Below are 27,854 nucleotides of genomic sequence, written 5' to 3' on the forward strand. Positions count from 1 at the left end.
AATCTTTTGTCTTGCCCATTCAGGTAAAGTGTATGGAGTAAAAAGTACATTATTATCTTTAGGAATGTAGTAAAGTAAAAGTAGAAATTGTCAAAAATATATATGGTAAGGTACAGATACCAAAAGAAGTACTTTAAAGTATTTTTACTTAAGTACTTTACACCACTGATGGAAGAGCAGGTGTCAATATTTTGTGCACTCAGTGCATGTTCACATGATTTGATCACGCACAGTATGTATTTCAGTTTGGCTGCACTCAATCACACATTTCATTTCGATTGACAGACGTAAAGAATGGTGGTGTTTAGCTATAGACAACGGAGGAAATTGAGAACCTCATCTAAACAAATAACTGATCAACATATTGTTGCCAAAGGAATTTTAGTTTTTGACCTCGTCTCTTGATTTCTTTCAGCCAGAAAGTATATGTAAGTTTCTTTGTAGTGTAAGAAGAGAACCTCTTACTTCATGCACATTGTTTTCACGTAACACCCCAGTCAGTAACACCCCAGTCAGTAACACCCCAGTCAGTAACACCCCAGTCAGTAACACCCCAGTCCCCAGTCAGTAACACCCAGTCAGTAAAACCCAGTCAGTAAAACCCAGTCAGTAAAACCCAGTCAGTAAAACCCAGTCAGTAACACCCAGTCAGTAACACCCAGTCAGTAACACCCCAGTCAGTAACACCCCAGTCAGTAACACCCCAGTCAGTAACACCCCAGTCAGTAACACCCCAGTCAGTAACACCCCAGTCAGTAACACCCCAGTCAGTAACACCCCAGTCAGTAACACCCCAGTCAGTAACACCCCAGTCAGTAACACCCCAGTCAGTAACACCCCAGTCAGTAACACCCCAGTCAGTAACACCCAGTCAGTAACACCCCAGTCCCAGTCAGTAACACCCCAGTCAGTAACACCCCAGTCAGTAACACCCCAGTCAGTAACACCCCAGTCAGTAACACCCCAGTCAGTAACACCCCAGTCAGTAACACCCCAGTCAGTAACACCCCAGTCAGTAACACCCCAGTCAGTAACACCCCAGTCAGTAACACCCAGTCAGTAACACCCCAGTCAGTAAACCCAGTCAGTAACCCAGTCAGTAACACCCCAGTCAGTAACACCCCAGTCAGTAACACCCCAGTCAGTAACACCCAGTCAGTAACCCAGTCAGTAACACCCAGTCAGTAACACCCCAGTCAGTAACACCCAGTCAGTAACACCCCAGTCAGTAACACCCCAGTCAGTAACACCCAGTCAGTCAGTAACACCCCAGTCAGTAACACCCCAGTCAGTAACAGTCCCAGTCAGTAACACCCAGTCAGTAACACCCAGTCAGTAACACCCAGTCAGTAACCCAGTCAGTAACACCCCAGTCAGTAACACCCCAGTCAGTAAACCCAGTCAGTAACACCCAGTCAGTAACACCCAGTCAGTAACACCCAGTCAGTAACACCCAGTCAGTAACACCCAGTCAGTAACACCCCAGTCAGTAACACCCCAGTCAGTAACACCCCAGTCAGTAACACCCCAGTCAGTAACACCCAGTCAGTAACACCCAGTCAGTAACACCCCAGTCAGTAACACCCCAGTCAGTAACCCAGTCAGTAACACCCAGTCAGTAACACCCAGTCAGTAACACCCAGTCAGTAACACCCAGTCAGTCAGTAACACCCAGTCAGTAACACCCCAGTCAGTAACACCCCAGTCAGTAAACCCCAGTCAGTAACACCCCAGTCAGTAACACCCCAGTCAGTAACACCCCAGTCAGTAACACCCCAGTCAGTAACACCCCAGTCAGTAAAAAGCAGTTCATGAGTAGTTTGTGACTCAATTTGGTTCCTCAATAATATATTTTTCTTCTTCTATAACACCGTTTTATTGGCTCAATGATGCATGTTGTTTGATAGGTGTGTTTTCAGACACGATATCAAAGTTTACTCCCCTGTGTACATATTATTTAGTCACAGGCTCAATACTGGAGGAGAGAATAGATGAGGCCCAGAGATAAAAATAAATAAAAAATGTCTAAGATTATTTTACACTGTGTTAAAGTATGCCTCTTATTTGTCAGTGTCAGTTTAATGAGTTAACTTGTCTAATGAACCATGTCATTTTTTTATGTTTTTTTCTGTCACTCTGTGCTTTTGTTTATAAATATTTTGTGATATTAAAGATTAAGTGAAGTTTTCTCTCAAACGATTTCAATTTCTTGCTGAAATTAGTTACTTTTCTTAAATTATTTTCTGTTTTGGCTATTGCAGTCATTACACCCAGCAATGTCAAACTGAAAGGCAAACGCTATTACACCAGGGGTGCATTTCAGTATTCCAAGGCGGTTTCTTCTCCTCGTTCCCTCTCCAGCCGCTGTAATCTAACCAGTTTTTCATGTCAGTGAGAATGAAGGAAAGGAAATGAGAAGAAACCACCTTGGACTATTGAGATGCACCCCTGGTGTCATAGCATTTGGAGAGGTGGAGACAAGGAGAGGTGGCCATTTTGGATGATTGAGATGCAGTTCAAGGCATATCTTGAATAAGCCAATAGAGGGCAGCAAGGTTACTTTATTTAGTTTTTCTTCAGAAAATTACATTTCTACCTCAATGTCTGTCCCAGTCGCCAGATGCCAGTGTTCTTTACCACACTATTCCCAGTACGCCCCATTCTTCCAGCCTTTGTTTTATACTGTATAGTGGTGGCCACATTTTCAAACAGCACATGGTGCCACTTTTGTTCACAGGTTCTTCCCCATTTCGCATAGCAAAAAGACTGAAGAGAGTGAGCATGGACATCCAGGGTGCCAGTTGGCAGATTTTGGTTATGGCTGGTGCAGTTGTGTAGTGCATTTGAATGAGTCAGGTTAATGCTGTGGGAGTATAGATTATAATTATTTTTGATTAGTACAGTGTAATTTGTGAACCTTCCCCTATCCATCCTTAACAACCCTAGCACTGGAGTTATTTAATTATTTAACTGCAATCCCATGATAGAATAGACCTAATTAACGTTATATACCACACAGCCCTAAAACAATTACTAAAATATGCCATTTTTAAAAAAACACCCCCTTCTCCCCAGATAGTATTGAACATGTCATAAAAATAGAATGACAAGAATGGCAACGTGTAGAATAGCAGGAAATTAGCATTAAAACTGCTAGAATGGCACGAGGTTAGCATTAAAACTGCTAGAATAGCACGAGGTTAGCTATAAAATTGCACCATTTTCTCTCTGCCTCATAACAATATGTTTACAATTGCAGGAAATTTGCTTTAAATCTGGAACATTTTCTCTCAGCCTCATGGCAAAATGTTTAGAATAGCATGAGATTATAAAATGTTTCTCTTTGCCCCTTGTCAAAATGTGTAGAGTTGTAGAAGTTTGCTGTTTCCCCAACAACAACTACTGTACCAATGGAGAACATATTGTAGGTAATGACCTACAGTAGACCTGTATGCAATCATCCACTTCCCCCTGGTCTTTGACAGCACTAGCAGAGAGTAGCCTTCTACATCTCAACATGGCCGGCCCCCTGCTGTCCCCTGGCCCTTCCGTAGGAGCGACAGTGTGGGGAGGCCTGTGACGCGTAGTGGCGACGGGGGCGTGGCAGTTAAAGTCCAATCCACTTGGCCTTGGCAACTCCGCCTCCCCCATTTCGTCCACGCGTAACTGTTTGGGATGTAGCATACTTTGCGCTGCTACATACGCACCCTACCTCTCTGTGTTCGTTGAGCCCGTGTGCTGTCAATCTCCTTTTTGCTCTAGATTAGCCATATTCAATCATAGGTTTACTAACACGCCCCTCTCTCTGTCATTCTCTCTGCCTCTATCCCCCGCACATATTTCACAGTCTTGACCCTGATATTGTTCGTACAGTATTTTATTTTTTAAGTGTATTTTTGACAGAATTGCGCACAGATGGAGGACTATCACAAACCCGACCAACAGACTCTGCAGGCACTTCGGAACGTAGCCAACCGGCTCAGGATCAACTCTATAAAGGCTACAACTGCTGCATGCAGCGGGTAAGCGCCATGCTTCAATGCTTTCAATTCAAAAGAAAAATACATTTGTAATATGAGGTGTCCATCCGTGCAGGCTATGTGATGGGTTTACATGCGTAATAGCCATGGCTCGGACATTGTATGCCCATTTTATGCGCATATTACGCATTGTTCCAGAACAGGCTACTACTATTCTTAATCCATCCATTTGGCATTAATCATCGACATGTCTTAAATGTGGGATGTAAACCATGCAGATACCTTATAGATAAAATATGCAGAGATAACATTGTGAACTTTTGTTAATAATGTCGTAGCCTCGTACGTTCTAATAGACTAGGCTACTCGAAGCAGGTGCATTATTTTCGATTGTACAGTATCTTAATGCCCATTTATTTTTGAGTGCATTTTTTGAGAGCAAACCCATTCATTATGATTCCGTAAAGAATGGGTCTTTACGCGTGGTGACGACGTGGGCTTTTGAGTATGTGGAATGGACCCGCTTTCGCCGCAACTAAAGAGACCGCGCTCGTTCCTGGTGCTCCTGAGTAAATTCAGCCTCCAGTGGCCATCATCTTCGCAGAGCGGAACGATTTGCGACTGGCCGATGATACGTCAGGCCACCGCGACCAGGACAATCACTCCCCTTTCTATTCATATTTTTCAGGCTTGTCCTTGGTATAGGGTAGAATAAATATTCTTTATATTTTGAGAGATTAATTAATTCCTTTTTCTTATTTCCTTTTTTACTACAGTATAGTTAACAGCTCAAATAAAATATGCTATTGACGCATAATAATCACAATGTCTGAGGATACAACCTTTTAATAAATGTGTATACTTCCACCTCAACAAATAAGTCCAAGGCACAATTGAACTATACCTTTTTATGTGTTCATTCTTTCACCTGTTCATTGTTTATTTCATCCAATCAACATTTAATTTAATTTAGTCTTTTTTGACCACCTTTCCGTTTCAGGTTGATTTAAAACGTTTCCGTTTCTGGTGGGTACCAGGCACCTGTGTTATTGTGACATATTACAACGGGCATGCTCTGTTTGGAATCTCATATGTTATAGATTATTTAAAAAACTGTTTAAATATTGATATCTTTTGCATTTAACCTTAAGCATGGAGTTTTGGCAATGAAGGAGAAAGGAGTGTATTTGTGGTCTGCTATAATACAACTTTAAAGTGCAATGGAATGATCACAATGCTGTCCTCCAGCTCATTGCTTGAGGAACTTTCTAACCCTGACTGAATGTATGGAAGAGGGTCTGCCTTATCTAACAGACAGCAGATTGATTGTTGTGAATTAATTCACTAATGTGAAGTCAAAGGCAAAAGAGCGAAAATAACACGTTTCACATGCATTGAGTGTTAAAGCTTTATCACAACATGACGTTTACAGTTGGCAGACAGACTAATATAGGCCAGCCCCTGCACTAAATGAAGAATGAATATCAGCGTTCAGGTCTGAATGATCAAGTTCCATTGAAGATGGATTTGTTTCCTATAATGACATCACAGGACAGTGTCTGTTCAGTACTTTGTGTGTGTGTCTACTGAATATATGGGAGTGCAATGAAATAGTCTATAGTAAACTGATTGTAGATCATTTATGGTGAGTGTATGTGTTTATACTTTCTTGCTCTACACTGCAGTGTCCTGAGCGCATGGAGGTGTGTGTATGTGTCAGTCAGAGCCCTGGTCTGACTCCCTGTCCTGTCCTCTGCCCTCCAGACACCCCACATCATGCTGCAGTGTGGCAGAGATCATGTCTGTGCTCTTCTTCCACACCATGAAGTACCGCCCTGAGGACCCCCGCAACATCAACAATGACCGCTTCGTCCTCTCCAAGGTACCACTCTAACCCTGTCTAGAAATATCATTATTATTGACTTGAATGGGGATTATATTTCTATGGTCTAGAGACCAGAGGTATTCAACTCTTACTCTACAGGATCCGGAGCCTGCTGTTTTTCTGTTCTACCTGATAATGAATTGTACACACCTGATGTCCCACGTCTTAAATCAGTCCCTGATTTAGAGGGGAACAATTAAAAAATGCCGTACCAGTCTCATTCCCCTGCCTTAATCAGTCCTGTCAGCCAAATCCATGTTCACCTCTAAGGTCAGACCTACTGTAGCAGCCCTGCATCTTCCCTAATGGCCTCATCGGCCTCAGATACAGTTTAATCAAGTTTGTCTGTCAATCAATCAAAAGCCCTTTTTACGTCAGCAGTTGTCACAAAGTGATTATACAGAAACCCAACCTAATACCCAGAGAGCAAGAGACGCAGAAGCAGTGGCTAGGAAAAACTCCCTAGAAAGGCTGGAACTTAGGAAGAAACCTAGAGGAATCAGGCTTTGAGGGGTGGCCTGTACTCTTCTGGCTGTGTCGGCTGGAGATTATAAGAGTACATGGCCATTAAGGCCAGATTGTTCAGTATATTGAGAGAGTGGTTAGGGCCCTTAGCAAGCACTAGGGCATTGTATCAAACTAATACCATTTTCAAAAAACAACCTGATGAATGGGATGGACAGTTGTATATTCATAGGATTTTAACTAGTCAGATTGCTTTGGCCAGTCTGTGCTGGGAAGAACCAGCCATATGATTAGAGTTCTTAAAGGCCCAATGTAGAGTAAACCTGTAATCTGGGACCTGGGATTCTTTAGGGCCACGGTTCCCAAACCTTTTCACTCATGCCCCCCTTTCATCATTGGGGAATATCCCGCATCAATGTTAGCTGACATGAGCTAGATGGTCAAACTGGACATTTCTGACAAGTTATAAATAGCTCTCTATGATTGACATGACGAGGAATATTGCTGTTGCACGAACCACTTTTGAAATGGCACCTTGTGCATTCTATTATTACAACTTTCAAGAGTAAATTCAAAGCCTGACTGAGTTCCACAGTTTGGGAACCACTGCTTTAGGAGACAGACCGGGAGGTGTGGACGTAATCCTATTGAGACTACTGGAGCTTAATTCATTTGGAGGGAAGGAAGAAGGTTTGGGATAATGTTCCCAATCCCAGAACTGAAATTAGTCCAGGCACAAAGTGTGATACTGTATGTGAGAGTGTAACATAGGGAATAACAGCTCTGCTATGAAAGGTGGTTGTCGTAAATTATTGAAGTGTGCTTGCATTAGCTAAGGCCCCGTTGTGTATGTTCTGTCTGAATGTGGTCATGTCTGTGTGTGATGGTAACAAAGTCTCTTTCTACTACTCAATGAAGTCTAAGAGTGACTTGTATCTGTGAGACCGTTCTCTCTCTCTGTGTCCCTCTCGCTCTTTCTCTCTCCTCCAGGGTCATGCGGCACCGGTGCTGTATGCAGTGTGGGCTGAGGCAGGCTACCTGAAGGACAGTGAGCTGCTCAACCTCCGTAAGGTCGACTCCATCCTGGAGGGACATCCTGTGCCGGTAAGAACAGGAATAGGAAGTGACCCATCAATCCACAAAACACAACCCTGTTTGGTCCACAAATAACCTCTTAACTCCATTAACCCAGAGTGTCACTCTTCCACAAGCCTGGTTTATATTTAGCCCTTTGTTCCTCACAAACCCGTTCATCCACTACCGCTTGTTACCTGTGGTCTCTTATGAAATACAACTAACAGGGTCAAATTTGTCCTCATTTCCAAAGCCAGACATGTCCTTTTTCAGGGCACTGGTATTCCCTTGTTGGAGAGAGGAAGTCTGAGCACACAAGACCCACTATGTACTGTGGTGTAGACTGTATGTCACAAAGATGTGTTTGTGTGACAGAGACAGGTGGCCCCAGGCCCTGCGTCTGAATACACAGTAATGCCATGGTCTGTTCACACACACGTGAGTAACCCACTGATTCCCTCAACTAAGATTCAGTGCCTATTCACCTCATTTTACTTACACATTGATTTGCCCTGTTGATCAGTTACCATGAGCACTGAATGAATGTGTATGTTTAGGAAGTGTGTTTGAGAGGAAGTGTGTGTGTGTTTTGTGAAAAGTATCTACCTCAAATACCTTATACTTCTACACATTGGTCTGGTACTGGTACTCCCTGTATATAGCTCCACATTGATCAGGTACTGGTACTCCCTGTATATAGCTCCACATTGGTCTGGTACTGGTACTCCCTGTATATAGCTCCACATTGATCAGGTACTGGTACTCCCTGTATATAGCTCCACATTGATCTGGTACTGGTACTCCCTGTATGTAGCTCCACATTGATCTGGTACTGGTACTCCCTGTATATAGCCTCACATTGATCTGGTACTGGTGCTCCCTGTATATAGCTCCACATTGATCAGGTACTGGTACTCCCTGTATATAGCTCCACATTGGTCTGGTACTGGTACTCCCTGTATATAGCTCCACATTGATCAGGTACTGGTAGCTCCACATTGGTCCTGGTATGTAGCTCCACATTGATCAGGTACTGGTACTCCCTGTATATAGCTCCACATTGATCTGGTACTGGTACTCCCTGTATGTAGCTCCACATTGATCAGGTACTGGTACTCCTGTATATAGCTCCACATTGGTCTGGTACTGGTACTCCCTGTATGTAGCTCCACATTGATCTGGTACTGGTACTCCCTGTATATAGCTCCACATTGATCTGGTACTGGTACTCCCTGTATATAGCTCCACATTGATCTGGTACTGGTACCCCTGTATATAGCTCCACATTGATCAGTTACTGGTACTCCCTGTATATAGCTCCACATTGATCAGTTACTGGTACTCCCTGTATGTAGCTCCACATTGATCAGGTACTGGTACTCCCTGTATATAGCTCCACATTGATCAGGTACTGGTACTCCCTGTATGTAGCTCCACATTGATCAGGTACTGGTACTCCCTGTATATAGCTCCACATTGATCAGGTACTGGTACTCCCTGTATATAGCTCCACATTGATCTGGTACTGGTACTCCCTGTATGTAGCTCCACATTGATCTGGTACTGGTACTCCCTGTATATAGCCTCACATTGATCTGGTACTGGTGCTCCCTGTATATAGCCTCACATTGATCTGGTACTGGTGCTCCCTGTATATAGCTCCACATTGATCAGGTACTGGTACTCCCTGTATATAGCTCCACATTGATCAAGTACTGGTGCTCCCTGTATATAGCTCCACATTGATCAGGTACTGGTACTCCCTGTATATAGCTCCACATTGATCAGGTACTGGTACTCCCTGTATATAGCTCCACATTGATCAGGTACTGGTACTCCCTGTATATAGCTCCACATTGATCAGGTACTGGTACTCCCTGTATGTAGCTCCACATTGATCTGGTACTGGTACTCCCTGTATATAGCTCCACATTGATCAGGTACTGGTACTCCCTGTATATAGCTCCACATTGATCAGGTACTGGTACTCCCTGTATGTAGCTCCACATTGATCAGGTACTGGTACTCCCTGTATATAGCTCCACATTGATCAGGTACTGGTACTCCCTGTATATAGCTCCACATTGATCAGGTACTGGTACTCCCTGTATATAGCTCCACATTGATCAGGTACTGGTACTCCCTGTATATAGCTCCACATTGATCAGGTACTGGTACTCCCTGTATATAGCTCCACATTGATCAGGTACTGGTACTCCCTGTATATAGCTCCACATTGATCAGGTACTGGTACTCCCTGTATATAGCTCCACATTGATCACCTTGTAGCTCCATTCTTGTGGATTTAATTGTATTGTATTAAGCATTTCACAGTAAAGTCTACACAAGCTGTATTCGGTGCATGTGACAAATAACATTTGATTTGTATATGATTGTGATGGTCATGTGCATGCCAGAGACTGAATGTGGGTGTGTTATGACTGAGTAGTTCGTCTTTGTTCGCAAATAGATGTCTGTGCAATGTTTAACTGCATAATTTGCATAATGTTTGATGAGTTTGTGTAATGTGTGTTTGATGGTGTAATGCATGTTTATGCATGTTGTGTGTGCTGCGACGTGTTTGTGTAGTGTCTTAACATTTGTGTATGTTTACGTGTGTTAACAGAAGCAGCAGTTTGTGGATGTGGCCACCGGCTCTCTTGGACAGGGTCTGGGTGCTGCCTGTGGGATGGCCTACACTGGGAAATACTTTGACAAGGCCAGGTGAAATACCATTCACACACGCACGCACACACACGCAAGCACATAATATCGAGTTTAGCACATGACTCCATTAGATGCTTAACACCCATCTAAGTTCAGGCTTTAGTTGTGTGATCGTACGCTGTCTGGCTAAACCAGAACACAGACAGATCGACCAACACACAAACACAAATAATGACATGCATTGGGAATATACAAAGGGGAGTATGCACAAGGAAATATGTGCAATTAGATAAATCAGACACACCTACTATGAACATACACAGTGATACTTTCCAACACATAGGCATAAAGAGACCCATTCATAGACAAAGCTTGCATGTACACAATACACACATCTATACTCATGGTGCACACTGCAAACAGTAAGAAGATCTGATGTTTCACCTCCTGTCAGGAGAGTAGACGCAGGCTGACAGCCATAGCTGATCTTGTATGTGGTGTCGTGGAGACAGGCTGGCTGGCTGTTTCATCATTGAATATGGTATGGAAGCCAGCGTCTTTGTTGTGAGAAACGAGGTCTGTTCAAGAATGGCCACGTGGCAACACTGGCAAACAATGGAGCCTGGAATACTGTCTATGGCAATCTGCATATGACAAGCAGATTCACCTTCATATCTGAATCCATATACAAATATATAACAGTAGGATAGCTGGGCTGTACTTTGGGGTTAGGGAAGTACTTTAAAATGGTTTATTAGAGATACTGTGATTTTGTTGTTGCTATTCTCAGGTTTCATTTTTGGTCTGTACAACAGAGCAGTCTGACGTATAATGTATACGCGTGATGGGTTGGTTGGCCTTCTCTGCATTTTGTGTTCAGTCAATTCTTCTGCTCTAATAATCAGGGCTGCTAGAGAGCCGCCATCTTCTCCCTCTCTTGCTCTTAACCTCACCTCTCTTCTTTTCTTTCACTACTTCCCCTTGCGCTCTCCTCTCTCTTTTGCTCTCTCTCTCTTCTTTGCACTCTCTCACTCGCACGCTCTCGCCTACTCTCGCCTGCTCATGCCCACTTGCTGTCTCTCCGCTCGCTCGCCCTCTCTCCCGCTCACTCTCTCCCTCGTGCTCACTCTCTCCCACTCTCTCTCTCCCGCTCGCTCGCCCTCTCTCCCGCTCACTCTCTCCCTCGTGCTCACTCTCTCCCACTCTCTCTCTCCCTCTTGCTCACTCTCTCCCGCGCTCACTCTCTCCCGCTCTCTCTCTTGCTCTCTCTCGCGCTCGCCTTTTCTCTCGCGCTCGCTCACTCTCTTACCATATCCCGCTCACTCTCGCTCTCTCGCTCAATTAAATATCAATTCAATTTAAGGGGCTTTATTGGCATGGGAAATACGTATATATTGTTTATTTCACTTGCGTTGGCAATCAAAATTAACAGTAAACCTTACACTCACAGAAGTTTCAAAATAATAAAGACATTTCAAATGTCCTATTAGTTTTAAATACAGTGTTGTAACGATGTGCAAATAGTTAAAGTACAAAAGGGAAAATAAATAAACATATCGGTTGTATATACAATGGTGTTTGCTATATCAAATCATTTGTCATTGTTGTTAATTTTCTTAGGTTGTCTGCTTGCAATTTTTTTATTTGATAAGGAAGCTGAGAGGTCAAATGTACTGTTTAGTAGAGTGTGCTTTTGCTGTGATCTGATAGGGGTGTCAGTGGACTGACTGAACTCTCTGAGAGCGTAATACTCAGTCAGTTAGGAAAGCTAAGGCTAGCTTTTTCAAACAGAAATTTGCTTCCTGTAGCACTAATTCCAAAAAGTTTGGGTCACTGTTAAAGTCCATGGAGAATAAGAGCACCTCTTCCCAGCTGCCCACTGCACTGAGGATAGGAAACATTGTCACCACCGATAAATCCACGCTAATCAATAATTTCAATTAGCATTTTTCCACGGCTGGCCATGCTCTCCTCCTGGCTACCCCTACCCTCCCCCCCTGCTTCTCCTTCACCCAAATCCAGAGAGCTGATGTTCTGAAAGAACTGCAAAATCTGGATCCCTGCAAATCAGCTGGGCTAAACAATCTGGACCCTCTCTTTCTAAAATTATCCACCTAAATTGTTGCAACCCCTATTACTAGCCTATTCAACCTCTCTTTCGTACCGTCTGAGATCCCAAAAGATTGGAAAGCTGCCGCGGTCATCCCCCTCTTCAAAGTGGGTGACACTCTAGACCCGATCACAGACCATTTTGAATCCCACCGTACCTTCTCCACTATGCAATCTGGTTTCCGAGCTGGTCATGGGTGCTCCTCAGTCACGCTTAAGGTTCTAAACGATATCATAACCGCCATCGATAAAAGATAGTACTGTGCAGCCGTCTTCATCGACCTGGCCAAGGCTTTCGACTGTCAATCACCGCACTCTTATCAGCAGACTCAATAGCCTTGGCTTCTCAAATGACTGCCTCGCCTGGTTCACCAACTACTTCTCAGATAGAGTTCAGTGTGTCAAATCGGAGGGCCTGTTGTCCGGTCCTCTGGCAGGCTCTATGGGGATGCCACAGGGTTCAATTCTCGGGCTGACTCTTTTCTCTGTATATATCAGTGATGTCGCTCTTGCTGCTCGTGATTCTCTGATCAACCTCTACTCAGACGACACCATTCTGAATACATCTGGCCCTTATTTGGACACTGTGCTAACAAACCTCCAAATGAGCTTCAATGCCATACAACACCGCTTCCGTGGCCTCCAACTTCTTTTAAATGCTAGTAAAACTAAGTGCATGCTCTTCAACCGATTGCTGCCCACACCCTCCCGCCCGACTAGCATCACTAGTCTGGACGGTTCTGACCTAGAATATGTGGACAACTACAAATACCTAGGTGTCTGGTTAGACTGTAAACTCTCCTTCCAGACTCACATTAAGCATCTCCAATCCAAAATTAAATCTATAATCGGCTTCCTATTTCACAACAAAGCCTCCTTCCGTCATGCCGCCAAACACCCTCGTAAAACGGACTATCCTACCGATCCTTGACTTCGGCGATGTAATTTACAAAATAGCCCCCAACACTCTACTCAGCAAACTGGATGTAGTCTATCACAGTGCCATCCGTTTTATCACCAAAGTCCCATATACTACCCACCACTGCGACCTGTATGCTCTCGTTGGCTGGCCCTCACCACATATCCGTCGCCAAACCCACTGGCTCCAGGTCATCTATAAGTCTTTGCTAGATAAAGCCCCGCCTTATCTCAGCTCTCACTGGTCACCATAGCAACACCCACCCGTAGCACGCACTCCAGCAGGTATATTGCACTGGTCATCTCCCAAAGCCAACACTTCCTTTGGCTGCCTTTCCTTCCTGTTCTCTGCTGCCAATGACTGGAACGAATTGCAAAAATCTTGGAATATCTCCCTCTCTAACTTTAAGCATCAGCTGTCTGAGCAGCTTACTGATCACTGTACCTGGTACACAGCCAATCTGTAAATAGCACACCGAACTACCTCATCCCCATATTATTACTTGCCCTTTTGCTGTCTCCTCCAGGTACAGTGCCTTGCGAAAGTATTCACCCCCCTTGGCATTTTTCCTATTTTGTTGCCTTACAAACTGAAATAAAAATAGATTTTGGGGGGGTTTGTATCATTTGATTTACACAACATGCCTACCACTTTGAAGATGCAAAGTATTTTTTATTGTGAAACAAACAAGAAATAAGACAAAAACGGAAAACTTGAGCGTGCATAACTATTCACCTCCCCAAAGTCAATACTTTGTAGAGCCACTGGGTTTTTTCCCCATTCTTCAAGGCAAAACTGCTCCATTTCCTTCAAGTTAGATGGGTTCCTGCTGGTGTACAGTAATCTTTAATTCATACAACAGATCCTCAATTAGATTGTGGTCTGGCTTTGACTAGGCCATTCCAAGGCATTTAAATGTTTCCCCTTAAACCACTCAAGTGTTTCTTTAGCAGTATGCTTAGGGTCATTGTCCTGCTGGAAGGTGAATATCCATCCCAGTCTCAAATCTCTAGAAGACTGAAACAGGTTTCCCTCAAGAATTTCCCTGTATTTAAAGCCATCCATCATTCCTTCAATTCTGACCAGTTTCCCGGTCCCTGCCGATGAAAAACATCACCACAGCATGATGCTGCCACCACCATGCTTCACTGTGGGGATGGTGTTCTTGGAGTAATGAGGGGTATTGGGTTTGCGCCAGACATAGCGTTTTCCTTGATGGACAAAAAGCTCAATTTTAGTCTGACCAGAGTACCTTCTTCCGTATGTTTGGGAAGTCTCCCACATGCCTTTTGGCGAACACAAAATGTGTTTGCTTATTTTTTTCTTTAAGAAATTGCTTTTTTCTGGCCACTCTTCCGTAAAGCCCAGTTCTGTGGAGTGTACGGCTTAAAGTGGTCCTATGAACAGATACTCCAATCTACACTGTGGAGCTTTGCAGCTCCTTCAGGGTTATCTTTGGTCTCTTTGTTGCCTCTCTGATTAACGACCTCCTTGCCTGGTCTTTGAGTTTTGGTTGGCGGCCCTCTCTTGGCAGGTTTTGTTGTGGTACCATATTCTTTCCATTTTTTATAATGGATTTAATGGTGTTCCATGGGATGTTCAAAGTTTCTGATATTTTTTTGTGACCCAACCCTCATCTGTACTTCTCCACGACTTTGTCCCTGACCTGGAGCTCATTGGTCTTCATGGTGCCATTTGCTTGGTGGTTCCCATTGCTTAGTGGTGTTGCAGACTCTGGGGCCTTTCAGAACAGGTGTATATACATTTGAAGTCGGAAGTTTACATACACTTAGGTTGGAGTCATTAAAACTAGTTTTTTCAACTACTCCACAAATTTCTTGTTGACAAACTATAGTTTTGGCAAGTTGGTTAGGACATCTACTTTGTGCATGACACAAGTAATTTTTCCAACAATTGTTTACAGACAGATTATTTCACTTATAATTCACTGTATCACAATTCCAGTGGGTCAGAAGTTTACATACACTATGTTGACTGTGCCTTTAAACAGCTTGGATAATTCAAGAAAATTATGTCATGCCTTAAGAAGCTTCTGATAGGCTAATTGACATCATTTGAGTCAATTGGGGGTGTACCTGTGGATGTATTTCCAGGCCTACCTTCAAACTCAGTGCCTCAAAGAACACCATCCCAACCGTGAAGCACAGGGTGGCAGCATCATGTTGTGGGGGTGCTTTGCTGCAGGAGGGACTGGTGCACTTCACAAAATAGATGGCATCATGAGGATGGAAAATTATGTGGAGATATTGAAGCAACATCTCAAGACATCAGTCACAAAGTTAAAGCTTGGTCGCAATTGGTCTTCAATGACCCCAAGCATTCTTCCAAAGTTGTGGCAAAATGGCTCAAGGACAACAAAGTGAAGGTATTGGAGTGGCCATCACAAAGCCCTGACCTCAATCCTATAGAAATGTTGTGGGCAGAACTGAAAAAATGTGTGCGAGCACAAACCTGACTCCGTTACATCCGCTCAATTCACCCACATGTGGGAAGCTTGTGGAAGGCTACCCAAAATGTTTGACCCAAGTTAAACCATTTAAAGGCAATGCTACCAAATACACTCAATTAGTATGTAAACTTCCTACCCACTGGGAATGTGATGAAAGAAATAAAAGCTGAAATAAATCATTCTCTCTACTATTATTCTGACATTTCACATTTTTAAAGATGGTGGGGATCCTAACTGACCTAAGACAGGGAATTTTTACTAGGATTAAATGTCAAGAATTGGGAAAAACAGTTTAAATGCATTGGGTTAAGGTGTATGTAAACTTCCTACTTCAACTGTATACTGAGATCATGTGACAGATCATGCACACAGGTGGACTTTATTTAATTAATTATGTGACTTCTGAAGGTAATTGGTTGCACCAGATCTGATTTAGGGGCTTCATAGCAAAGTGGGTGAATACATTTCCGTTTATAATTTATTACATTTTTTAAAACAAGTTTTAAAAAAATCTAATTTAACTTCACCAATTTGGACTATTTTGTGTATGTCCATTACATGAAATCCAAATAAAAACACCAAGCAGGGTGAATACTTTTGCAAGGCACTGTAGGTGTTTATCCCTCTGTGTGCTGAGGGTGTCAGGTTCTTGTCCAGTTATGGCATTTAGGTCACCACAGACAAGTACATGTCCCTGGGCCTGGAAATTGTTGATCTCCCCCTCTAGGATGGAGAAGCTGTCATCGTTAAAGTATGGGGATTCTATTGGGGGGATATAGGTAGCACACACATGAGGACAATTTTCTGTTGTTCATTTCCTTATTAATTTCTAACCAGATGTAAAATGTTCCTGTTTTGACTAATTTAATAGAATGGGTTAGGTCTTTTCTATACCAAATTAGCATACCCCCTGTTTCACACCTGGTAGTTTTGTGGATGGGACTACCACCTCTCTGTAACCTAGAGGGCAACCAGTGGGTCCATCTCCTTTACACCATGTTTCTTGTAAGATAACAATGTCTGTATTTCCAATTTCTTTGATGAAGTCTAGTTTCCTGCTATTTAGGCGAAAGGCAGATGACCTCAGACCTTGTATTTTCCAGGATGAAATAGTAAAATCTTTGTGTTCCATAGTGTCTAGTGTTGTTTTTGTGTGGTTTAGGCCCTGACCATCACAGTAGGTAGTAGCATGTTGAGCATCTGATACATACCTCTTAGGTTGCAGGATGGGACTTGGGCGGGTGTAATACTGGAGGTTGGGCCTGTTGCTCTGCTCACTGCCAGGGTGTATTCCTCCTGTTTTGTTGAGTTCCTTGCCGCAGGTGCGGGGGGCATGGGGTGTGCAGAAGGGGCATAGGTCTGATATGAAGGCGCCTATATAAGGTGTGGCCAGGGTTTGCTTGGGGTGGTCTTAGCTGGTTGGTGTCTGTCTGGTGATGTTGTGGTCTGGGTGTAGGTCCTCTTGGCGTGGGTTCTCTCAGCACTGGTCCTTCAGGAGGGGGTCTTGCACGTCTCAAAATCCAGAAAAGAGACATTACCATTTTACAACCCGCTAAAAGGAAGTGATTCCCAAACATTCCATAACAAAGCCATCACCTACAGAGAGATAAACCTGGAGAAGAGTCTCCTAAGCAAGCTGGTCCTGGGGCTCTGTTCACAAACAGACCCCACAGAGCCCCAGGACAGCAACACAATTATACCAAACCAAATCATGAGAAAACAAAAATATAATTACTTGACACATTGGAAAGAATTAACAAAAAAAACAGAGCAAACTAGAATGCTATTTGGCCCTAAACAGAGAGTACACAGGGGCAGAATACCTGACAACTGTGACTGACCCACACTTAAGGACAGCTTTGACTATGTACAGACTCAGTGGGTATAGCCTTGCTATTGAGAAAGGCCACCGTGGGCAGACCTGGCTCTCAATAGAAGACAGGCTATGTGCATACTGCCCACAAAATGAGGTGGAAACTGAGCTGCACTTCCTAACCTCCTGCCAAATGTATGATCATATTAGAGATTACACAGATCCACAACGAATTTGAAAACAAACCCGATTTTGTGACCTGTTGCCACAAGAAAAGGGCAACCAGTGAATAACAAACACCATTGTAAATACAACTCATATTTATGTTTTTTTATTTTCACTTTTGTACTTTAACCATTTGCACATCATTACAACACTGTATATATACATAATATGACATTTGTAATGTCTTTATTCTTTTGGAACTTCTGTGAATGTATTACTGGTCATTGTTATTGTTTATTTCACTGTTGTATGTTATCTACTCCACTTGCTTTGGCAATGTTAACATATGTTTCCCATGCCAATAAAGCTCCTTGAATTGAATTGAGTGTGTCTCTCTGGGAATGAGTAATTAGTGAGTGAGTGTTCTCCAGTGCTCAGAACAGCTTGTCAAAGTGAGCTACTGTAGCATCCAGCCCCAACCGTGACTTGTCTGTATGTATGACTGTTTTAATTAAAGCAATCTTCCTATTACAGTCGGTGACCCCAACATCCACAGCCCTACATGCATAGGCCAGGGTCCCAGATAAATAGTGTTCTATGAATCAAATGAGTGAATGTGTCAGATACACTTAGCAGGAGGATTAGCCAGTGAAAATGCCACATTACAGCTTTAATAAAGCCTCACGCTTACAGTACCCTGTTTAATTCACTGTGTTTATTTGATTTAGTAAATGGAGAGTTTGAATATGATTATCCATGCTTTAGCTAAACCAAATCGAAGCAGAACGTAAAACAATTTGGCGCAGGTTCAGGAGGGTGGTTTTAAGACATTTCCCGTTCATTGGTTCTATGTAAGCCAGATGAGCCTGAGGGCTCCATGTGAGGTGTCAGTATGATGTGTTCTCTTCTCACCTCTATAATATTCTCACCTGGCGAGAGGAGAGAGTGAATGAATGAATATTGGTTAATCTCAATTATGTACCTGTTTTAAATAGAAGCTTAAATTATAGGTTAAACTGCATGGTTATCCTGGCACATGTTACGAGCGGCACCCAAACCCCGGCCAGTGCTTTGGACCTGCAGCAGCCCAGTAATCCCTCAGAATGTGTAGGATACGTTCCCCAGTGTCTGTTGTTTTAAGCCACACACACTCACCGGTATGCACATTTGAAGGGTTACCTCAGATCCCCTACTCCATCACAGCTTTTGACTTAATAGCTCTTTAAACAGTGTCATTCCTCCACAGCAATAGAACAGTCATTTATCCATTCATATTTAGATTTCTACTTTTGCCCTTCATTACCATCTAATTAATGAGTTATATAATCACCATTATCATCAACTCATGTTATAGCAAGCAGTGAGTCAACACACTGATATTGTATCATATAACATCATGGAGCCTATTAGATTGTGTTAATTTGATTCAAATTGAATTGCAGCTCAGAGGTTTAAACAGTGTGTTGGTGCAGGGAAGTCTGTCTTTGTGTAGTGAGAGGTGCTGTGGCGAGATAACCGGGAGAGGGGATGTTAAGCGGGATCTGGACCAGGTGTTTTGTGGATCCCTCTCTGGGCTCTGGAATGTTTTTCCCCCAGGCGGTCTGGCCCGGAATGCGTGCCATGTCTCAGTCTATCTTCTCGCTTTAATGACAATGTCTATTTGAGTGGAAAGCTGTCAGACCCTGTTACCATGCAGGATGATTGGAGCTCCGAGCCAAGGGTGGGGTCAACTGTTCCTGTTCACTCTGTGCAGGGAGGGAGGCTCATTTTGAAGATGAAGGGAGGGGGTTGTGTGGAAAATGTTATTCTGCGAGGGGAGGCAATTGTGAGGAAGAGATTATTATTATTATTATTATTACTGTTCTGCTCTGTTGTGTTGCGTTTCATCCCATTAGCCATTAGGTGGCAATCAAGTGGCAATGAATTGAAAGTTGTGGATTAGTCATTTATATTAGTCATAACTTTACTTTGTTTATTACTTTTTATGAAAGCTTGGCTGCTGTGATGTTGCAAGCCTCTAATTGCCCCTGTCTATCTGTCTGTGTCTGTCTGTCTGTTTTTCCCTCTGTAGCTACAATGTGTACTGCCTGCTGGGTGATGGGGAGATGTCTGAGGGCTCTGTGTGGGAGGCCATGTCCTTCGCCTCTTACTACCAGCTGGACAACCTAGTGGCCATCCTGGACATCAACCGTCTGGGTCAGAGTGACCCGGCTCCCCTGCAGCACCATGTGGAGAAGTACCAGAAACGCTGCGAGGCCTTTGGGTGGGTACTGGAAGAAAGCCTAGAGACCATGATTATGGGCCTGAGCATGTAAATTACTCCCACCAGGTATTGACACCAGTAAATTAAGTGTGTGTGTGTGTGTGTGTGTGTAGGTGGAATGCCATCATTGTGGACGGGCACAGTGTGGAGGAGCTGACCAAGGTTCTGAGCCAACCCCGTCACCAGCCCACCGCCATCATTGCCAAAACCATCAAGGGCAAGGGAATCTCAGGTACCTACAGAAACACACACACATTTCTACAGGTACCCAATCCCATGCTCCTCTATAGGTACATGTACTGATACACTAGTACAGACAGGTACAACCAGAGACTAACCAAGCCCTAATACTATGCCAGCAGCAGCGCCTTTCATGCATACACAAATGTACCAGCACAGCTTCATTGTGATACTGACAGACTCCCCTCTACCCTTCACGTTCAAACATATCTGTGGTGCTCGGGAGCTGCTTTGTCATGAATACCTACTACCAGACCACACTAATCCTGAAATCACAACGGTTTAGTCTGTGCCTGTCCCTTAAAATGGGTCAAGTCGAATAGACCCAACTCAGCCCTCCTGTCTATTCTATGAAGGGCACCTAAACCTGTGGTAATCTAGGCAGTGCTTTAGAGCTTCTGCTGCAGCAGCCTAGTAATCCCTCAGGATGTGTAGTATATACTCAGATCACTGGCCTTTGTCTGCCTATTGTCATAAGCATATGGCTTTTGAAGTGGAACCTTGACCTATAGAATGGTCTTTGATGGCCACACGTGTAAGGCTTTGTGATGAGGGAGAGGAGTGTTGAGCAATATGTAACTTATGACATTTTGATACTGATATCATGTCATCTAGATATAAAACAAAAGCAGATTTCCTCAAATTTTGTCATTGCTGATATACTAAAGGTGTATTTGCTATGCGTGAGGTAGTGTGCCATCTCTGATAAATGTCTATCTGTGTGTGTCTCTGTCTGTATTTCATCATGTTCTTTGTGTGTGTTGTAGCTGCAGAGGACAAGATGGGCTGGCATGGGAAGCCCCTGCCCAAGGAGATGGCTGAGGGGGTGATGAAGGACATCCAGGCGCGCATCATGAACACCACCAAGCGCCTGTACCCCGCTACGCCCACCGAGGACTCACTGCCAGTCAGCCTGCGCAACGTCCGCATGCCCAATGCACCCAACTACAAACTCGGAGAGAAGGTGTGTGTGTGTGTACACGTGCATGTGTGTACTTGACAGAAAGAGCAAGAGCGTTTGAGAACGATGCTTTAAGTCCTGGAACAAGACATGGAAAATGTATATTGACTTGCTCATGACCCAGACAGATAGCATGAATGGTGGTGGGCTGCTATATTGAACTGTGTTTTTAAATGAACTAACCCATTGGTTGTGTTTGGCTGCAGATTGCCACGCGGAAGGCCTATGGCATGGCTCTTGCTAAGCTGGGCCGCTACAACGAGCATGTTGTGGCTCTGGATGGAGACACCAAGAACTCAACCTTCTCTGAGCTCTTTAAGAATGAGCACCCCGAACGCTACGTTGAGTGCTACATCGCTGAGCAGAACATGGTAAGCTCAGCTGACACCCAGTGCCACATATCTGACCTGAGTCTAGGTCTAGTAGGGTGAACTAAAGTGTACTGATCACAAAATAACAATGATAAGCTGTTGTTGATAGCACTATGTGACGTCAACCCATTCATACTGTAGGCCTACGTCTTTGTATTTGGACGACTGTAGAATGACAACACGCAATTCCACTTTATCCATCACTAATAGTCTAAAGTGGCTTCTTCTGCTTCTTTCCACCCTCATATCTAAATTATTCACCTCTGACACACACAGTGTTACCCCCTCACTTCTAGGGCATGAATCCTTCTACTCCTCCTGCCTGGTTGCTTAAGAGACCAAGTCCCGTATCCACAAAGTGTCTCAGAGTAGAAGTGCTGATTTAGGATCATTTTGGCCTTTTAGATCATAATGAATAAGATTGGACAGATCATCTACTCTGAGACGCTTTGTGGATATGGGCCCTGACCTCCTCATCATTAGTAATGTCTCTGCAGGATTCCAGTAGATGTTCTTTGAGGCATCATTAGCAGGTTTAATGAAGCCGTATTGTGGCCTGTGTCTCATTCTGACTCCCACACAGACAATAGAGGAGTCAAATATAGTTCTGATGTTATTTAGATTAATTAATTACCCAAGTCATGCTGTCACATATATGAATATTGTTAAGGGATTGGGGCATTGAATGCTCTGTTGGCTTTCAAGTATCTTGTTGGTCAGTGACAACAATGATGCTCTATGCTAGCAAACGACACACTGTGCTTTGCTATACTTAATGTAGATGGTATTGTTTAAACATAGTGTATTGTATTGAGTAAAAACTCTCACTGACAATGATCGTTTTTAACTGCTCACACAGGCCCCATCCCCTTAGCAGGGCCTCATGGGGAACAGGGGAAAGGGCTTTCTCAGGGCTAACAGGAAATTAAATTGCTCAAACATCACATTTCTCCCATATTAATTTTTAAGATGATGGCTCCCTCCTTTTATTTCTAAGGAATGTGAGACACTTTGGCCAGAATTTGAGAACACAAGTTACTCAGGCTTTTACTCTCCTTTACCTATCCTCTCTCTCCTCTTCTGTCAGGTGAGCATTGCGGTGGGCTGCGCCACGCGGGACCGTAACGTGGTGTTCGCCAGCACCTTCGCCACCTTCTTCACACGTGCCTACGACCAGCTCCGCATGGCTGCCATCTCTGAGAGCAACATCAATCTGTGTGGCTCCCACTGCGGCGTGTCCATCGGTCAGTCCGCCCACTGACCTTTGACCACCCCCCCACCCCCGGTGACCTGTCTTGTAGTGACCCGTGACTTCCTCACTGTGATCCTAACCTGACGTAGCTCTCAGCGCTGGTTCCTCTTGGACCGATTCAGTCCACTGCAGAAGACCTATCTCTCTGTCACACAGTGTTAACACAGTGCTTCCCCTAACACTGTTTAGTCGAGGAAGGTCTTTGTCTTCAGTTGGTTTCGATTGAAAATGTTTGTAACACTCTTGCAGTGGGTTGAATCGTTTCCTTGTAGTTGGCCTCACGCCTTGTGATCCTGTATTATTTCCTGAATCCTGAATTTTGATTTTCCGTCTCTTCCGTCCATCTACTACTGTATCAGTGTGGCTCCGGCCAGCACTCGTTTCCTCCCTCCCCCTCTCTCTCTCTGTCATGGAAGTGGTGGTGGCGGGGCGGCCAGGTTTCCTTTTGGTTCCTCAGGTACATTGCATGCCCACGCCGACTCGCCCCACTGAACACATGCCTGCCCTGTAGCTTTCACTTTAAGCCGCCCCATACACCCCAAATGCTATTGTGTGTGACTTGCATGCGTGTTTGTGTGTGTATGTGTGCATGTGTGTGTGTTCTAGGAGAGGATGGACCTTCTCAGATGGGCCTTGAAGACATTGCCATGTTCAGAGCCATTCCCACGGCAACTGTTTTCTACCCTAGCGACGGTGTCTCCACTGAGAAAGCTGTGGAGCTGGCTGCTAACACAAAGGTACCCAGCACACAGGTTGACATGTATTGTCATCAGTTTTGACCTGGAGGCAGAACTAAGTGATTTCCCCTTAGATAGGCCGGCAGCAAAACCTAAACCATATTGTAGTTATATTGTAAATTACTATATTGTAAAAATGTATGAAAACAAATATGTGCTTTTTGGTCTTAATTTAAGGTTAGGGTTAGACATTAGAGTTAGCAGTGTGGTTATGGTTTGATTTAAAATCTGATTTGATCAATTACAATTTTATTTGTCACGTGTTGAATACAAATACTTCATTATGAGCCCTAAACCAACAATGCAGAGTTTTTAAAAAGTAAGAAAAATTAGCAGAAAAAACTCAAGGAAATATAGTAACACATTAAAATAACAATAACGGGGCTATATACCAGGAGTACCGGTACCGAGTCAATGTGCAGGGGTACGGATTAGTCGAGGTAATTGAGGTAATATGTACATGTAGATAGGGGCAAAGTGCCTATGCATAGATAATAAGCAGAGATTAGCAGCAGCGAGAGTGTGTGTGAAAATTGTTAGGGCCTGGTATAGAGGTCCTGGGTGGCAGGAAGCTTGGCCCCAGTGATGTACTGGGCCGTACGCACTACCCTCTATAGCATCTTGCAGTCGGATGCCAAGCAGTTGCCATACCAAGCGGTGACGCAACCATGCTCTCGATGATGCAGCTATATAACTTTTTGAGGGGGAATAGGTGTTGTCATGCCCTCTTCATAACTGTGTTGGTGTGTTTGGACCATGATAGTTCTTTAATGATGTGGACACCAAGGAACTTGAAGCTCTCTACCCGCTCCACTACAGCCCTGTGAATGTGGGTGTGCTCAGCCCTCCTTTTCCTATAGTTCACAATCAGCTCATTTGTCTTGCTCATGTTGAAAGAGAGGTTGTTGTTGTTGTCCTGGCACCACACTGCCAAGTCTCTGACCTCCTCCCTATAGGCTGTCTCATCGTCGTCAGTGATCAGGCCTACCACCGTTTTGTCATTGTTAAGCTTAATGATGGTGTCGGAGACGTGCGTGGCCACTCAGTCATGGGTGAACAGGGAGTGCAGAAGGGGACTAAGAACACAGCTGGTCAGCGCATGCGCTGAGTACACATCCTAGTAATCTGTCTGGCCCTCCGAACCTGCTTAATGGTCTTACTCACATCCGCTACATGCAGTTATGATCACACAGTCTTCCAGAACAGCTTGTGCTCTCATGCATCTCATGCAGGTTTTGTGTTGCTTGCACGGAAGCTAGCAGAGAAGGCATTTAGCTTGCCTGGGTTTCCATTTATAATTTGTGAATTTTGCAAGCCCTTCCCCATCCTACGAGCATCAGAGCTGGTGTAGTAGGATTCAATCTTAGTCCTGTATTGATGCTTTGCCTGTTTGATGATTTGTCGGAGGGTTTATCACAATTTCTTATAAGCGTCCGGATTAGTGTCCCGCTCCTTGAAAGCGGCAACTCTAGCTTTTAGCTCAGTGCAATGTTTCCTGTAATCCATGGCTTCTGGTTGGGATTTGTACTGTACGTAGGTCACTGTGGGGACGACGTCGTCGATGCGCTTATTAATGAAGCCGGTGACTAATGTTGTATACTCCTCAACACTATCGCATGAATCCCGGAACATATTCCAGTCTGTACCAGCAAAACAGTCCTGTAGCTGTGACTTTGTGGCTGTGCCAGCTAGTAACCACTCTGCAGAGCTGCCTCCAGAACAATATTTATGACAAAAAATACTAACCTGCACCTAGAACCCTCTCTATCACATCTGCCTCATGCTATGTGCTCACTTTCCAATATCTTTGGTTTACACAGCTGCTGAGTATGGCTGAGTCGCTGTTTAATAAACCTGTCTGATAAATGACAAGGTAATGAAAGTCCAGAGGCTGATTGACATGTTTCATCTCTGTTTCAGGGTGTGTGTTTCATCAGAACCAGTCGCCCAGAGAACAGTGTTCTTTACAACAGCAACGAAGACTTCCATGTGGGACAGGCAAAGGTATGGAGACAATGATATTTGAGATGTACTATACACAATGACTAATGAAAGTCTTAACAGTAGATCACTTTCTTATAGTACTAACATGCTTGCTAAATGATTTTAAATAGAAATATGCCTAGATAATAGAAACCTCCATCCCGTGTCCGTCAGGTTGTGTACAAGACCAACGATGATCACGTGACAGTGATCGGAGCAGGCGTAACCCTACACGAGGCACTGGCAGCTGCTGAAATGCTGAAGAAAGGTACAGAACAGTCCTTTCGGGAAAGTTACATAGATCCTTCACTGGAACTCAATATTCTACATTGGCTGTCAGGAAATGTGCTCGTCACCCAGGGACTGATGGACATCAACGTCATCCGAGTAATGCACACACACACACACGCATACTGAGACTTTGTTGTGAGACTTGTCCCACTAAGGCATTGGACCATTCATTATGATCTGGGGTTAAATGCCAACAGTGGTGGCTGATGGTGGTACTCTATCAATAAGCATGTGCACCCCAACAACAGAGTCAGAGTACTTCTTGCATCTGTCTCTAGCACTGTAGAAGTCTGTCGATTCATCTCTACTGTTTATCTGGTGTTGCGTGAATAGATGAAACACCATAGTTTGAACTGAAGAAATTTGTACTGCGAGTATTGTGTAACATGCTCTGTTTCTCTCTCAGAGAGGATCAACATTCGAGTGATTGATCCTTTCACCATCAAGCCTCTGGACTCCAAGACCATCATCGAGCACGCCAAGGCCACCAGGGGCCGCATAGTCACAGTAGAGGACCACTACTACGAGGGTGGGTACTCTGCACACACAGGCTGCTTTCTGGACTCAGGTTATCTTATTCCAGTGGAATACAATATATAGCACTGGGCACTGAGGTATGCAGTTTTAGATAGTTATGCAGTTGCGAGACATTCATGTGATTTGTATCAGTTCTTAAATCTCTAAGCCTGAGCATGTGCAGGACGAGGAGGAGAGACTATCAGACCTCAATGTTTTTTTACATTTCAGCTCTGCTCTGGCCATTGGGCTTTCACTGACCTAGATAAAAGCAAGTCCAAAAATGTGTGGGTGTTTATTTTGGCACAGTTGCCTTATTTGTCCCTTGGTATTTATACTGTCTGTTGAAGGAACTAAACAAAGAAAAGAATAAGCACAGCCGTGCCACAGTCCACATCTTAACATTAACTAACCCCCAACCAGCAGAAGCCATGCCCTGACAACCTCCAACCCCCACCCCCATTCCCTGTCTACACATAAGCATGAATAGTGCATTATGACAGGTGTGCATGCACGGGTGACGTGGGGGGCTGGGCGTCCACTCAAAGCCATGGGGGGTGGGAAGATGGTGTGTGAGGGAGAGGAAGGGGGGAGGCTGTGATAGGGGGCTTAGAGTGGGCTATATGGAGAGGCCCAGGCTTCAAGGACCCCCATTGTGCAGATGGCTACTAAAGTAGAGTGGAGGAACACCCTCTCTCGCACCCGGCCCCCCTTCGCCACCGCCGGCCTGATGGTCAGTCAATGAGAAGGTGGTGGGAGGCCTGTCAGGGAGGATCAAGAAAGACTCAGGGGCTGTGGAGGTGACAGTGTTACAGTGTCAGTGAGGTGGAAGACAAAGATGATGTATAGATCAGACTGACTAAACTGCACAAACAAAGACAGCTCAGCAAGACAGGTTCAAAGGAATTAGAGGAGGAGAGCGGATGTGACATATGGAGTCTTAGGACAAACCTCTGCACAAATACTAAGACCCAGAAAATAGAACTCTGCACTCTTGCATTTGAGGTTTTATTTAGTTGTAAAAAGGCTATATAAATGTGATTGACTTGACATGTGGTTGTAATTATTTAGGTGGCCTGGGGGAGGCGGTGTGTTCTGCTGTGGTGAATGAGACCGGCTTCAACGTGCACCGTATGGCCGTGGCCCACGTCCCCCGCAGCGGCAAACCCACTGAGCTCCTCAAGATCTTCGGCATCGACCGTGACGCCATTGCGCAGGCTGTCCGCAAGATGCTCAGCAGCTCCGCCAACGCCAAGTAGACCACTACCAGCGCCACTGCAACATGCCATTGTCATGGAAACGTCAACCCGAAAACACTTCTGGCAACCCCCGCTCTCCGAGAATACGGAGTATGAATCAAAGGATTCGAAAAAAGCAAATATGCTATTTCTGATAACTGTCATTGATGTGGTTTTGACCCTTGATCCATTGAGTTGGCCCCTTGTAAGTTCAGTACTCCACTCCCCCACAATCGACCCCATCCTAGAGAAAGTCATGAGTACTGCTGTAGTCTGAGTGAGGTGAACGTTAAAATAAAATAAAAATTGGTCTGATTCTCTCACATTTTGATGCGACACACCCTGTACCGCACGTGAGCGAGTGTGTGAGTGGACATGGGTCTGGTGTAGAGCACTGTTTTTAGCCCCTCATCCTGACTGGGACTTCACACCAATAAAGGAATGGTTTCTTCACA

At 44.3% G+C, this 27,854-nt stretch overlaps 1 protein-coding gene across 2 annotated transcripts; it reads left to right on the plus strand.

The window, feature by feature from the left end:
* Positions 1–3,660: 3,660 nt before the first annotated feature.
* LOC112222123 (transketolase) lies at positions 3,661–27,854 on the plus strand. Of its 2 annotated transcripts, XM_024384748.2 has the most exons (14): positions 3,661–4,022; positions 5,745–5,862; positions 7,321–7,434; positions 10,031–10,128; positions 19,619–19,810; positions 19,924–20,042; positions 20,818–21,014; positions 21,218–21,382; positions 22,470–22,626; positions 23,241–23,371; positions 25,292–25,375; positions 25,529–25,622; positions 26,052–26,174; positions 27,233–27,854. In XM_024384748.2, exons 1-14 carry the CDS (start codon positions 3,916–3,918, stop codon positions 27,418–27,420), a joined length of 1,887 nt encoding a protein of 628 aa, XP_024240516.1. In that variant the 5' UTR covers positions 3,661–3,915; the 3' UTR covers positions 27,421–27,854. The 2 variants fall into 2 exon arrangements, with proteins under 2 accessions (XP_024240516.1, XP_024240517.1); XM_024384749.2 differs by lacking the exons at positions 3,661–4,022; positions 5,745–5,862; positions 7,321–7,434 and adding an exon at positions 7,441–7,842.

This window comes from Oncorhynchus tshawytscha, linkage group LG22 (assembly GCF_018296145.1).
Source record: "Oncorhynchus tshawytscha isolate Ot180627B linkage group LG22, Otsh_v2.0, whole genome shotgun sequence".
Lineage (NCBI taxonomy): Eukaryota > Metazoa > Chordata > Actinopteri > Salmoniformes > Salmonidae > Oncorhynchus > Oncorhynchus tshawytscha.

Excerpts from the sequence above, each read along its gene's own strand:
- LOC112222123 (XM_024384748.2), top strand. The coding sequence starts at position 3,916 with ATGGAGGACTATCACAAACCCGACCAACAGACTCTGCAGGCACTTCGG. Across the intron at positions 21,015-21,217 it reads ACTACAAACTCGGAGAGAAG|ATTGCCACGCGGAAGGCCTA; the intron begins GTGTGTGTGTGT and ends GTTTGGCTGCAG. Across the intron at positions 25,623-26,051 it reads TGCTGAAATGCTGAAGAAAG|AGAGGATCAACATTCGAGTG; the intron begins GTACAGAACAGT and ends TTTCTCTCTCAG.